Consider the following 14,052-nt stretch of genomic DNA (forward strand, 5'->3'; position numbering starts at 1 on the left):
AGCGGCCGGCCCGGCCTGCTGCCAGAGCGGGGTGCCGCTGCACGGCGGCCTAACATGGCTGCCCACGCCTGGAAGGCCGCGGCCCGGAGGCCCGGCCCGCAGCCTCGGGCGGCCTCGCCGGGGCGCGGAGAGCTGCAGGCCCGGGGACACGGGGTGCCGGTGCGGGCCGAGGGAGAGCCGGGCCCTCTGGGCTGTGTGAGCACCGGGCTTTGCTTCAGTCACCCCACACGTGTGTAAGCGTTTACAGCACAGGGTGTGTGTTATTTCATAAACACATGCGTGGTTTTCTCTTAAAAAACACAACACGAGACAAGCATTGGTATACTATAAGCCTGTATGAATTGATCTTCCAAATTTGAGCCCCAAATGCCCCTATAAAGCCATTTAAACGTTAATATATTGAAGTAGTTTTGCTGGTGAAACTGTCAGGAAAAAGCCATAACCTTTGCAGTGTCTTAATGTGCTTCACAGAAAAAAATAAGGCATAGAACTCAACTTCAGTTCACCAAAGTGTGAAGTTTTAGGGTTTTTTTTTTCTTTAATTCTTTTAGGCTTACAGGTGTTATGTGATGGAACGGCTCACAGCACAGGAGCTGCCTACCTGTGCTTTGCAAGGGAATCCCAACTTTAGGGAAGTGTGTTTGGGATGAATGAGGCTTGGCAGGTGTGCACAGGTCTTTTAATGCATGGCTGTGTGCCGAGTGGAGCATCGAGCTGCTGAGAAGGACCCATTGGAGGTGCAAATGGGTGCAGTTTTTGTATGGAGCAGGGGCAGGAGTTGGAAGGAGGAGCAGCTCCTTGGAGGGGAAGAGTACTTTGTGGTGGGATTTACTGGTCCTGGAGAATTAGATGTGCATTACCACGACTCAGAGATGAGCACAATAGTCAGGTAAAGATGAGTAGCGGATTTTAGTGTGGCTTATAACAATGGTTTGGCATAATTAAATAGAGCTATTTTATTGGACTCTATTAACCTGGTTAACCTTAAATCTTAACCATGACAGGGTTTTCATGTAAAGAGCCTCCATACAAAGTACAATATTGAATTTTAATTGGAGCTTTCAAGACCTGCTGTAGAGTGTATTCTTCTTGCTTCATCATTTTTTTTTAACCTTTCAGAGAAGTCCAGGCATAGTTAACACACGCTGGAAGAATACTTTGACATAAATTGAACAGCTGTGAATCCAGATCAGATAAGTCAATTGAGGACAGTTGTGGGGTTGTAGTTGTTGTTGTTTTTTTTTCCTTCAAACTATTATATTTATTTATTTATATGCCCACTTCATACAAAACTGCTCAGTCTTTACAATTTTTCTGACCAATTTGCCTTTCCAGTTTTTTTAGCCAGCCAGTGGAAAGAAGTGGTGGAACCTAGGCAACAACACTGCCCTCCAGTTCTGCTCAAGACACAGGTGCTTTACAGATACAGGACAAAATCCTTCTCTTTGCACATAAATACACTATTTGACTTGTAAGGCAGTGGTGGTCCTAGCATTATTGTCAGTTATTTTGCCTAGAGTGGTGCAGTGAAGCCCCCAAAAGGAAGAACAGCACAAACTGTAGGTGATGGGCTATTCCTGTCCTAATGTGACATCAATGAACATCTCTTAAAGGCAGTGTCTTAGGAAGATGTTGGGAAGGTGTGAGCTGGGTAGGAAGAATAAATAGTTGCATCAAAATGGCAGAGAGGAAAATAGTAAAAATGGCGATAAGGGGTGAGGTAGCGTTTAAGCACGGGCCAGGAGATGAACGTGACACGAAGCTGAGTTCAGCCTGCTTGGAAGTCAGTGCTCTCTGCAGGTGCTGCTGTGGCCATGTGAGCTGGCATGCTGAGGATGTGCTGGGAGCCTGGGCTTTGCCCCAAGTTAACAGTGCCATTAATTAATCCTTGCTGATTGCTTCGCCTTAGGATCACTACCAAATAGAGCTAGTGCTGCTGCTGTAGTCATGCTCAGAGCTTGCAGAGAGTACCTGAGTTACAGCTGAAACTTGTCATTTATGCTGCTAAGTCACTTAGACTCTGATGTAAAAGTTATATAACTTCCTTAATGTTGTTCTAAAACCAAAATACAGACGTATTTCAGAGATCTGGTTGGCTGTAGGCCCATTTTAGAGTGGCCGGTAAAAGTAATAAACTATCCTCAAACAATTCTGCTCAATAAAATTTGAGAATATGAAAACAAAAAGTTCCTGGTTTAGCTTTTCACAAATGCATTCTGTGCCCTGATGCTGCTGTCTTCAATGCCTGTAGCTAGAAGAAGAGCCGAATCTATATAGTTTTGTAAGGCCTGCTGACACTACCTACACTGTGGACTTCTGTTATTTTACGTATATGATCCCTGACCATAATGCTGTACAGGCAAGAAAGAAATTCCAGTAGACTTCTACCATCACAACAGCACATTGCTTTGTTTCTCTCAGGGCTCCTGGAGTATGTGCAAAAGCTGAAGGTGAGCTGTAAGCTGTGATCTCACCAAGCTCTTCCTGATGGAAAGATGACTTCAGCAGCATTTGCTGTATTGGAATTCCTTACTGTTTCTGTGTCCAGCTGGAATCTGACTTATCTGGGGAAGAAAAAAAGAAATGATTTATATACTGCATTGTTTGGCTTCACCAGATCAGAATATGTTTATACAATACAGTGCTACAGAGTCCAGATTGGGATTTCCATCGAGATAAGGCATTACTGTTACAGCAATTGCTGAGCAAATACTTAGTGTGGAACAGTCTCTCGTATCAGCTCTTTCAGCTGTAAGGAGGAAATCTTGTTCTAAGATTTGAGTTTTCACCTGGTTAAATAAATCAGTTAAAAAAATGCCGCTTCTACATAAACTGGATCCTAAACTATGTGTTCGAAAGAGAATCGTATCTTAAAATGCAAACATTTAATCCTGTGTGAAGAGAGTTGTATTTTATTGTAAGAAAATACACCAAGAGCGTATTCCAAGATTAGATTTTAGTGATAGTGGTGTAGATAATAGGACAGTAATGTTGGGTCTCTTGTGTGCTTCTGCGTACTGCTGGTCATGAGGCAGTAGCCATTGTGTAGTGAGAATGGTAACAAAACCAAAGGAAATGATCTGAAAACTTGAAATGAGCGAGAGTCTCATTTGTTTCGATCTGGTTGTGTAGCTGAGTATTGCTAGCTGACAGGAACAACAAGTAAAAGTGGAGACGAGACTGTATATATTGAAGGTTCTCAGGAAGATGTACAGTAGACTGCTGCACTTTGGGAGTGCGTTATGTACCTTTTTTTTTTCTCAGTGTATATGTGAGACGCGTTCTCTGCTAAGTTTGTGAAGCAAAAAAATCATCTTGATCTCTGGTGGCAGGATTGTTAGCAGGGGCTGCTGAGAGCCCGCAGCCATCACTAAGCGGTGCAGTTAGCGGTGCGGTGCAGCGCCTGGGTGCTGCGAGGGCACGAGGCCCCGTGTGAATTTCCTTCGGAACAGATTCCTATCAAAGCGTGTCTTACAGGTACACCTTGGCCATCCGTATTGCTGTACGGCAGATGTGAGAGTGAAAAATAAATGTGTGAAGCACCAGGCAGAGAATATGAAATTGGAAGTCTGAGAGCCGCATCTCCAAGCAGCCTGTTATCCTAAATCCTGGACTGTAGCTGTATGGCAGTGTGTATATATGTTTTATTGCTGATCTGTGGTATTTCCTGTAGGCAAGTAATCAAAGCTCAATTTATAAATGACAATAGGGAAGCCGGTACTTCAGATTGATGGTCTTTTGAGTATGAGTAGCTCTTTTGATGTCCAAATGAGAACTGGAGAAATATCTAAAATTAACAACGGAACATGTGAAATTAAGGATGCAATGCAGACCTTGGAGAACACGCAGGGCTGGGCACTGAATGTGGTTTGGTGTGCTCCCATGAGTTGTTGTATGTTAGGATTAAGGAACAGAAGCAACAAATACAGCTGAGGCTTCTAAATTAATTTTGCATCTGAAAACATATTTAAGTATTGTGTGTACAACAGTGTGCCTTTATATACTGTTCCCTATTTGCAGGGTTATGTCGAGGCAGTCAGATGCCATTTTTGTGCAACAGGTTACCTATAGTCCGCCTATGCTACCATAGTAATTGTGAGGAGTGTTTCCCCCTAGAGATGCAGCAGTGGTCCTTGAAGAGTTTACTTTGGCCTTGCAGTGGACTTGTACTGATGGTGATCTTGATGGATAGAATGGATTTGTCTCATGGTCACATATGAGGCTTGTAAATGCTGTACTTGAGACTTGCTCATCTAGAGTGCAGGATTCCTAATCGTTATTAGAAGCTGTCACTGGGGGGGAAAAACAGCCCGACCAACTCTTCAATTCACGCCTAACTAGTTGGATTCAGCTTTAATACATTGCAGGCTTTTATTCCTCTCTGGAATGGAAGATTTACTGAATTGATGGTCCATGATGGATATTACTCACAGCAGCAGGATTCGGTGGTCAAACGTGTTGGAATGAAGGATGAAGATCTCACTGTTTCTCATTGTTATATTTCTCAATCTGAAAAAACAAAGAGAAGCCTTTTCTTTGGAGGACTGAGACTTGTGGTTCCTATTCATTAAACCCGTGTAATAGAAACAGAACTGTTCCGAAGTCTTTACGTGGGGGGAACTTGCAGAGTATTGCAAAGCTTTGTACATACGTGCAAGAATAAATGTGTATGCATGTTGAATAATTGGAACGATCAGGTAAAGCTGTGATGGGCGTGTGGCCAGTGGCTGAATGGCTGGGAGAAAGCAAATGCAGATAGCTCCATTTCTACAACCAGATCTTAAAAGATAAACGTTATGCTCTTCCTTTGCTGAGATTTCTCATCTGAAATTTTTGCCTTTCACCGTGTCTGTCTGTTGGAATGCAGTTCAACACAGTGTATTTCTGCTTAAACCTTTGCGTCGTTCGAGGTAAAATCAAGTTCTCCAAATCAACAGTGTCATCTTCATGTTGGCTTTGGAGAATAATTTCTTCTTCTGATCTTACTTAATGGAAACCTTCACAGAAAAAATACGTTTTTGTTATCATTAAGTCAGTTTTCTTTTTGGTTGTGATTTAAACGTAGAGGCAGGATTTATGGAAATGACTGTAGGGTGGGGTTGGCCTAATCAGTCATTATTTCTGGCAAGGCATAAAAAATTGGTCTTACTTGTGCCTAAAACTAATAGTGTGCTTTGTGTTTAATCTGTAGGCCTTTTGTAAAACAAATGATACCAAGAAGAAGTGCAAAAGATGCACATTCATATTCCTTATAATATTATTTGGCATGTTGTTCGAGGGAATCATTTAGGTTTTTAGTTGATAGTTAGGTTCATTAAAGTAGGCTCTGTCTGCCTGGGAAACTATGTATTTTTCTGTGTATATTTATAAACAGAGTGTGTTGTTTGTTTCTTTAGAAGCAGCAGTTACTAAACTGGAATTGGAGCAGCAGTTTTGGACTTGGACGTGGCTTTTGTATGAGCGTCTGTTTGAGGGTTAAGTAGAAAACACAGCGGTGCTTTCTGAAAGTACTAACACCTACTGCAGGGTTTTGCAGGGAGTTCTCATGTTAGCCGTGTGATGTGTTGGCTGTTGGGTTCAGTTCTGGCTCTTTCAAGGGGTGGGTTTTTTGACCTTGTTCAGACAAATCGCCAGTAATGGGTATTTCACCCAGAAGTGACCCAGGTGCCTTAGAGAATTCCACCACCTTCTGCACTCCTGTACGTGTGGAATGCTTCGCTAATCAGGCTTACGAGGGAAGCATTAGCACAGGAAAGATTGAAAACCTGCCTTAATAAGTAGCAAATAAAAATCAGTTGGAGCATGTGACATGACTGCTTCTCTTCACCTCCTTTCAGTGTGGGAACGTGGCTGTGCTACCCCTGATGTCCCAGAGTGCCACCGGGCATTGCCAGAACATAAAGCTCCTTCATATGTTCCCTTTCATGAGTCTGTTTCGTGATTAAACTTTGAAAACTCGCAGCCCCCAATGTGCAACTGCAGTTCTGTGCTAGCTGTGACATTCCTTCCCTCCGCATGCTGAGAGCTTCATTCTATAGTAAGATGATTATATTGTCCTTTTAAGTTGGCTGTCAGCAGAGAATAGGGAAGCTGCACTTAGAGCATCTGTATGCAATCTTTGCGACAAGCAGGACCCTCTGGAAAGCTGTTACCATTGGGGCAGAACTAATCATTCCATGTGAAATTATATAAGGAGAATTAGCTCTGACTCTACCTCATTTCCTTTCATACTGCTGTGAAAATAAGCTTGGAAACGTCAAACCTTCCTCCTTATTTCTCTGTCCAAGTACTTTATTAAGCTCTCCTCTTTGTAGCGCTCGCTTCTCGTAGATGCTCTACACAAAAATGACGACATCTGTTTCTGGTTCCTGATGGGATAGGTTTCCTCCTCAGGACCGGAGTCCCAGGTTTGGCTGCTGCTGCCCTCCCTCTGCTCTGACTTTTATTTCCCCAGAGGATCCCTCAGAGCACTTCATACTTAAGGTAGCATGCGTGTCGTGATAGAAGTTTGTCAATCACAGGCTGCCTTGGTGATTTAGGAAAAAGAGATATCAAAAGCCTCCGTGGAGCTCCGAGGAGCAGTAAAGTCACCTGCTGCTTTGCCTGGCAGGGGCCTATGCTCATACAGCCCTCACATTTAGGAAAGAAAACCCATTTCTCAGGAGGTCAGCCTTGTGCTGAATGCACATGGTGCCCACGAACGCGTTCTGACATCTTTACCTTCCCCGGGCTTAGCACTGAAGGTTTCTGTAACCCCTCCACAGCCTAATCCATTGCTTAACTCTCCCTGGAGGTAACATTTCTTCTAGGATCTATTCTTAATTTTTTTTTCCTAACCATTTAAGCTTCTTGTGTGTTCCCGGCCCCGGATGCTGCAGTGGGATATGATGATCATTTTTGTAACTGCTCTTAACCTATTTTGAAGCCCGTGCCCTACTTCTTTAGTTGTCTCTCTTTTTCCTGTACGAAGCAAGGTTATTTCCTTTTAACTTTTCCTGATTTTTTAGCTTTTCTTTGGAGCTCTTCCAGTTTCCTATACAGTTGTATCCAGATCTGAACTTAGGTCAGCCAGTCAGTACCAGCGCTGCTACTGTCTTTTGTATAGGATGCTCCTGTTCATATAAGTATGAAGTACATCAATATAAATCTGAATGAAATTTTCATATTTCACATCTAATTAAGGTTTAAACCTTCAGACTTGGTGATGTGGTTTTCTCAACTATTCCTGCTTTGTTCCTTCTCTGCCTAGAATGCTTGCAGTTCTTCCCAGGTAACTGTAAAGTTTTGCAAGCTTATTGTTCATCATCTAAGCAATAAATTGAAATATTAAACCATCCTACACTGGGAATGCTGTCTTTTGGAATTCAGCTTCACAGCAAACTTGTGTTAGTCCTTTGCAGGCTGTGCCCCTTTCCCTTCACAACTGGAATGTTTTTGAATGCTTAACATTTCTCATTAAGAGAGGAGGCTTTTAATTATTCATTGGAAAGATCAAGGGGGGAAGAATACCCCCTAGCATCCTGTACCTTGGTATGTACCTGCTGGCTGAAGATGGAATCATGGAGTGGCTGAGGTGTAATTAATTGAATACATATATATGTGTGTGTTTATGTGTCTGATTACCTTGTGGTATATGCACAGTCTTCATGGCTATTAGATAAACATTAAACAAAAACAGTCTGCGATCAAACATGTTGAAATATTTGATGTTGGTGTTATTTTGCCAATCATGTAGAGCAGGGAGGAGGAAAGTGAAAAAGTTATTTCTGTACTTCAAAACCTTCACTTTTTTTCTTGTTACTTGGAACATAATCTGCAGGCATTTTCCTTTCATGTTAGTCTTGTAGCACACCTGATGTGATCACAAGCCCTTTGTGCATTTAAGTTTCTAAAACCTAAGGAACAGAGAGATTCTGCCAGTGACTCAGAAAGTACCATGGATGATGGCTGATGGTCGAGGCAGATGTGATGGCAACCTTTGTGCCCAGGAAGGCTGCAGGAGGATCTGCAGCTGTCCACAGGGCTACTGAGCTTCCAGAAGCAGAAGTGATGCAGATGAGCCATAGCCTTCGAGGCTTTGCAATGCTTCTGCTTAGGTTGTAAAGCCCTTCCTCACTAGGCCCACAGGAAGCCCTTCTGTAGAGCAGCCAAATTGGCTTCGTTATTAAGCACTTCTTTTCTGGCTCCCTGATGGTAACTCTTCTCTGTGGTGGCAGGTCTTCAAAGAAGAGCCTCTGTGACGGCCTCTGTGTTCTGTCTGGCTGGGTGTGTGGCCTCACCACCAAACTCTGCATGTGATTTCTGGCTTGGAGGCTGCGATGGGAGACAGAACAGTTTCTAGGGGCTTGTTCAACTTTTTTCCTTAAATTGAGGTCTCTAGTGTTAAAAACATGGGACGTGCTTGGGAGCTCTCTTAGAATGAAAGTTGGTGTAACAGACCTTAAAAAATAAGGAAAAAAAAAAAAAGCTGAAAAACACAAACTAGGATAATAGGCATATTAAAAATAAAAAGCCATCAGACGAGCTAATTTTATTTGTTGTTATTCTCTCCTTTGCCAACTCTGTTTTTGCACAGTCAGTTTCTTCTCAGTGCTCAATTCAGCAGCATTGATTTCTGGGCTGTGTAAGATCTTTCCCATTCCTCTCTGGGCTATTAGGAAATGTGCTCGTTTCCAGTGCACCAAGCATTAGCCACATGTCTGCTTTCTGATCTCAGGACTCTCACTCTTGCTGGGGCTCCCTGTGCTTCGCCTCTGCTGCAGCATCCCTCTCCTGAAGGCTGTGCAGGTGAGATGTGCTTGCTCTTCTCTCTCTTGCAGGGAAGCTCCTGCTCTGCTGCATGGAGAGAGAGGTGTTCCCCTTTCCTGTGTTCCAGCTGAGGGCTTTCTGAAGGGACTGCGCTTACAAGGCAAGCTGCACACAGAAAGGTACGCTCTGATTTCATCAGGAACATGTGCTTGAGAAATGCAAAGATACTGTAAGTTCAGCAATATGTTCAGCAGAAGCAGCAGCCTGTAAGTAATATACTGAAAGAGGAACTGGATGAAACATGAAGACAACTTCCAAACAAGAAAAGCACGTGGTTTGCATTATTTCCCTCTTGCTTGGTTTTTATGTTGGTGTCATCGTAATACAAATGAATGTGCTTTTTCCCCTCAAAGTAGTGTTTAAAATTTGATTACCTGCATATTTGTGTTCAGTGTTTAGAGATATTTGAAGGGTTTTGTTCTTTATCAGCTAGCTGTTCGCTGAATTGTTCAGTTCAGTGTTCAGCTGGCATTTGATTGGTAGCTTTTATTACAGGCTATCCTGAAAGAAAGTCTTAAGCATTATGTATGTTTTAGTACTGCATTTGAAAATGTGGACTTTGAAGGTGTAGTTATTAAACTCTGTTCGAGGTACAAAATCTATCCTGTTTTCTAGCATTAATTATGCAAGTGTGGAAGTCTCGGTTCCGTTTGAAGGTAGGGCTCTTTATTTGCAAGTAGCTGTTAAAATAAATTGCCGGTACAAGAGGACGTTCTACTAATAAGCAAGGGATGCCTGGAGTTGGCTCTACGAAAGGAGAGAATTTAATTCATCCATCATCCGGGATGATGTTTCTTAGCAACACAAAGTATTTTCACCCGGGGTGCTTTCACAAACTTTCACATTTTTCTTCAAATACAGTTTGGTAATGTTTTATATGACCTGAAGTTCGTCCATCTGTCCTGAAGCTCCCGGTACTATTCTATTTCCTCCAATGATCAAATGATCTGATATACGTTTGTGTTTTTTTCAGTGTAATGATACACAAGTTGACTAGAGAATCATTTTGCATGTCACGTTTTCCAAAGGGTTCTGGGAAATTATTTCCTTCTCTGTATAGCAAAGCTAAAAGTTATTGAAAATATGTTATGGTTTCCTAATATAACAGATACAAAAAATATTGGCTTGGGAGCTAACGAAATGCTTTCTGATAGCCGTAGCCTCAAGGGGGATACTTAGATCGTTCGAAATAAAGGGCCATCTTTGATATCTTTTGGTGAATTGACTAGTATTCTGTTCAGATCATAATTTATGGAAAAAAAACTGGCTTGATACACAATGTTACATTATCAAATTGTTTGGGTGTAAGAAGTGCCTTCAAGTATGGCCAGGATTTTCAGTGTTTATTCTTATGTTCTGCGTGAACCCACAGGAAGCTGTTGACTCATTAAGTCTCTTCCCTCTCTTTCTTACCATTTCTTAAGAAACTGATCTGATCACTGTATCACAGAGTTACTGGGGAGATTTGTCTTGCTGAAGAGACATCATCAAGTGTATAACAAGTGGTACACAGTAGTGGGAACCAGCATCATACAGTTGTCTTGTTCTGTTTGAAAAATAATGTAATTATGAATTGTTGTTGAACTGCTCTGGAAACTTCAGTAATTCTGGTATCTGCTAAGTTCCTCCTTATATCTTGCTTTGAGAGGAAAGCTTTTGGTGGTTTTAGGGTGACAGCTTTATCGACAATGCATTTGCAAAGATCTGTGATGAGTTAACTGTTACTCAGCTTAATTCACAAATAGGTTGCACAGAAACTCTTTGAAGTAGTGGCAAAAGAAAGCTACAGAAATACCAGTTTGATTCCTTGTCGTTTAAAAAAAGCTTGCAGCTAATGTTAAGGTCGGCTGTGTTTTACTGAGCTTTCATATACACATGTAGAGACTTTGTACGTATGGAGTCACATGTAGATATGAAAAAATGGACTGATAGAAATACTGTTAGGGGTACTGTCATATAAAGGTTTTGTCAGTGGTGTTTTAGAGAATATATATTGTTACCGCAGAGGGAATATTAAGGGAGTGCTGAGAGCTGCCAGCAAAACCCATGCTTGCTCTGTAATTTGACAGGATTGGTTTCTATAAGGATAATGACCTCACACAAATGAACTCTCTAGCAATTCCTGTATGATTACAAGCTAAATGGCTCTGGGTTTCTAGTTGGTGTTTTTAGTTCTGGGACTTACAATCATACATCCAAACTTGGACATCTTGTATAAGATCTTTGATACTGAAGGTGTTGCAGTGCAGGTGTTTTTTACTGTGGTATTTGTGTCCAACATGTTGCAAGACCTCCAGGTGTTTCTGAGACTCCTCTGGAGAATCACCAGATTCCAATCACAAAAGCTTCTTTTTGCTGTCCTACAGGAAGCAGCATCTGAAGAGAGAAGGAAAGAAAGCAAAGCTTAGCTAGCACAAGGGACTTCAGTCATAATATATCAAATGTCAGCTCTTTGAACACTGCAGCAAAACAGTCTGAGACTGCCTTACCTGTAAGTTTGAGCCTTGAAAGCTTGCAGAAAAGTCAGGACTCACCTGTTCCTTCTGCAAGCTTTTTTTGCTAAGCCATCTACACTTCCACCTCTGCCTTGGCCTTCTGATCTGAACTTCATCTGAGAAGCTCTGGAATCTGCAGCAGGTTCTCCTTACTCCTCTGGGCAATGTGTGGAAAGTTCGTGTTTGGAGGAGTGGGTCAGCTTTGCAGCTCTGATGGCTCATTGGGGTTAGTTGCATGGTGAGTTGTCATAGATGTTTGCTGCAGGCCAATGTTTGCGTTGCATAAGCAAAATGCAGCTACCTGCTGTGAATGTTGGAAGCAATCCTGCTAGACATGCATCAGTCCAATACTGAGAAGAGAAGGGAGTGCTCCCCTTCCTTGTTTTATTAGCACAGTGGTTATTTGGAATAAGGCAGTATTAAGAAGATGCCCGAGAATGTGATGCTGAAGACACATTTTACTACTAAATATTATGTATAGAGCACGGCCTCAGCTGCTGCATTCTGTCCTTACTGCTGCAGCAGGGACTTTTGCTTGTAATCTATGCAATTTCTTATGGTTGAGTATAAAGATACAGAGAACTGATGAAAATAATCTTTTGGAAGGTAGTAAAAGGTCTGGAGTAAGTCTAATAACTAGATAGGAGAACTTGTAATGAGGAACACACACTGGTGTCAGAACTGTTGTAAATTTTCCCAAACTACTTTTCATCTTCACCCATCCATGATTCAAATAAAGAACATTCACTGGATGGCCTGCAGCACAATACAAATTGTACTTTGCTAGCTTTCAGTTCAAGCAATGAACATATTACTTGAGCTTTAGGAAAGACAATTTGAAAGTGTACTATCTTTAGAATAAAAGTCTTGAAGTCACAAGAATAAGCAGCGTTTTTACTGTTTATTGCATCTTTTTGTGTTCATGCCCAGGGAGCGATGTGATCAGAGTTGTCAGTGGGAACATTTAGTTTTTCATGCAAAGTATTTTGGGGCAGCTCTTGTTGGGAGGAACATGTGATGAAATAGAAACGAACGGAGAAATTTACCATTTGTGTAAAAAAGGTCACATATAATTGTTTGGATGTCATTTCTGCACTTAGTCTCTGCAAAAGTGGCAGGGGAGAGTCCAAATTCGTAAGACTGGAGCGTTTCACAGGGTTGTAGCTTGGCCTTGGGGTGCTCATCATTTCGCATAGCTGTGTCCTTTGAGAGTCTGATGAACTGAATTTTATTCTAGTAGTGCCTGGACAGTCATGGATGAGAAGTCAAATGTCTTCTTCTATACAGTCGTTCTGCTAAGTGTTATGTTTGCATGTAACTTGTCCTGCATGAGGTATAAATCCTGGTACATCGAAGTGTTATGGAGTATCGCCGCTCTATTTACTGTATTACTTTTAATTTCCCTTTTTGTGTGCGCATAACTTTGAAGATTTGGATATGAAATTAGCATAAATACTCTGTGGCTGCTAATATAGAATCTGGGATTTACCCTGCTTGGTAGTGCAGCATCAGGTAGCACTGTGCATTCTTAATGGTATTTGAATGCCTGACAACTGTGACCCACACCTCTCCCTCTCTCTCCATCTCTAAATATGTATTTTTCAGTACTGCTGTTTTGTAATGAGGACTGGTGTAGCCAACTGACTAAACACTTTAGAGCACTGAATGGAAACTTCATAGGCTTAAATGTTGTGATACAAGGTCTTGGTCCAGTTGTCATGTTCTTGGAGAACTGAGTTACCAGTCTTGAGGAAAAAAGACAGTCTTTTCTCCATGGGACAGTTAGCGTAACTGTGGTTTGTGGTAATAAATAAACACCACTTAGCAGTTAGGCAGCTGGCAGTCAGCACCTACATTCTCCTATCGGTGCTCTGGTGCTTTTTGTGTACTAGGCAGGCTACAGGGAAGCTTGTTTGGTGTACTAGAGTTTGTCTTACAAGCACAATGCAATGAGAATGAGAACGACAACTAAGCATTGGGTGACTTAACGTCTGATTCAGGAAGTGAGCCTTCCATCATCAGTTAGTTTCAGAAACCAGCGATTGATAGATAGAGCATTCTTAAAGCTATGGTGGCATCTCGGTTACACAAACAAAAACCAAGAACGTATGTAGTTCTGCGCTCAGTGTTAATGAGCTCTATTTTAAATGGAACCTTGCCCTTTTAAGGGCCTTTTCTTCTGAGTAAGGAATAGACTGATCTGTTTCTCCTGCAGCAGGAAGGGCAAGGAGAAATTTGGTTGATCATATTTTTTCTAGCACTGCTATCACAGGGAATGATGGGGCCAGTTACTGAGATTGTAAAGGACTGCTTGGCCCCAGGCATCTCTAACTATGTGCAAAGACTCATTCAGGCTCATTCTGCTTAAGCCAAAAATTACAAAATGCACAAGTTTAGACTGAAAATTGATTCAGGTCAGGCAAAACTGGATCCTTCCCACTGACTTTAAATGGGTAACTAGAGACTTCCATGTGATGGTTCATATAAATCTAAGTGAGTGGACGTTAGATTACACATTCATCATTGTGATTTTCACTTTGATTGCTTAGTGTGCGTAAGCATTTGTCAGTATTGTATTTAACTGCTAGGATAACGTTAACTTGGAATATTCCGAATCTATATTCTATTTATTTTATTAGGGTTGTCTAAATCTCTGCAAGTTGACAAGTTTGAGACAGGGTGATGATCAAGAGTATGGCCATTCTGTGTAGGAAGTTTTCATTTTCTTTATCTGATGAATTAGTTACCC

The 14,052-nt window shown here is 41.7% G+C and overlaps 1 protein-coding gene across 18 annotated transcripts in view; it reads left to right on the forward strand.

Moving 5' to 3' along the window:
* The window catches only part of GTDC1 (glycosyltransferase like domain containing 1), a 159,509-nt gene that overhangs the window by 913 nt on the left and 144,544 nt on the right, over positions 1-14,052 (forward strand). For 14 of the 18 annotated variants that reach the window (XM_072342107.1, XM_072342118.1, XM_072342105.1 and 11 more), the window contains exon 2: positions 8,820-8,927. The exons of 1 other annotated variant lie outside the window; for it this stretch is intronic. Coding sequence is in view for 4 of the 17 variants with exons in the window: in XM_072342101.1 (XP_072198202.1) it covers positions 8,820-8,927 (108 nt within the window). In the remaining 13 variants the exon portion in view is untranslated. Of the gene's footprint in view, positions 1-8,817; positions 8,928-14,052 lie in introns of all 18 variants that reach the window. 3 more of the 18 variants (XM_072342102.1, XM_072342113.1, XM_072342111.1) reach the window with 1 other exon arrangement.

This window comes from Excalfactoria chinensis, chromosome 7 (assembly GCF_039878825.1).
Source record: "Excalfactoria chinensis isolate bCotChi1 chromosome 7, bCotChi1.hap2, whole genome shotgun sequence".
NCBI lineage: Eukaryota > Metazoa > Chordata > Aves > Galliformes > Phasianidae > Excalfactoria > Excalfactoria chinensis.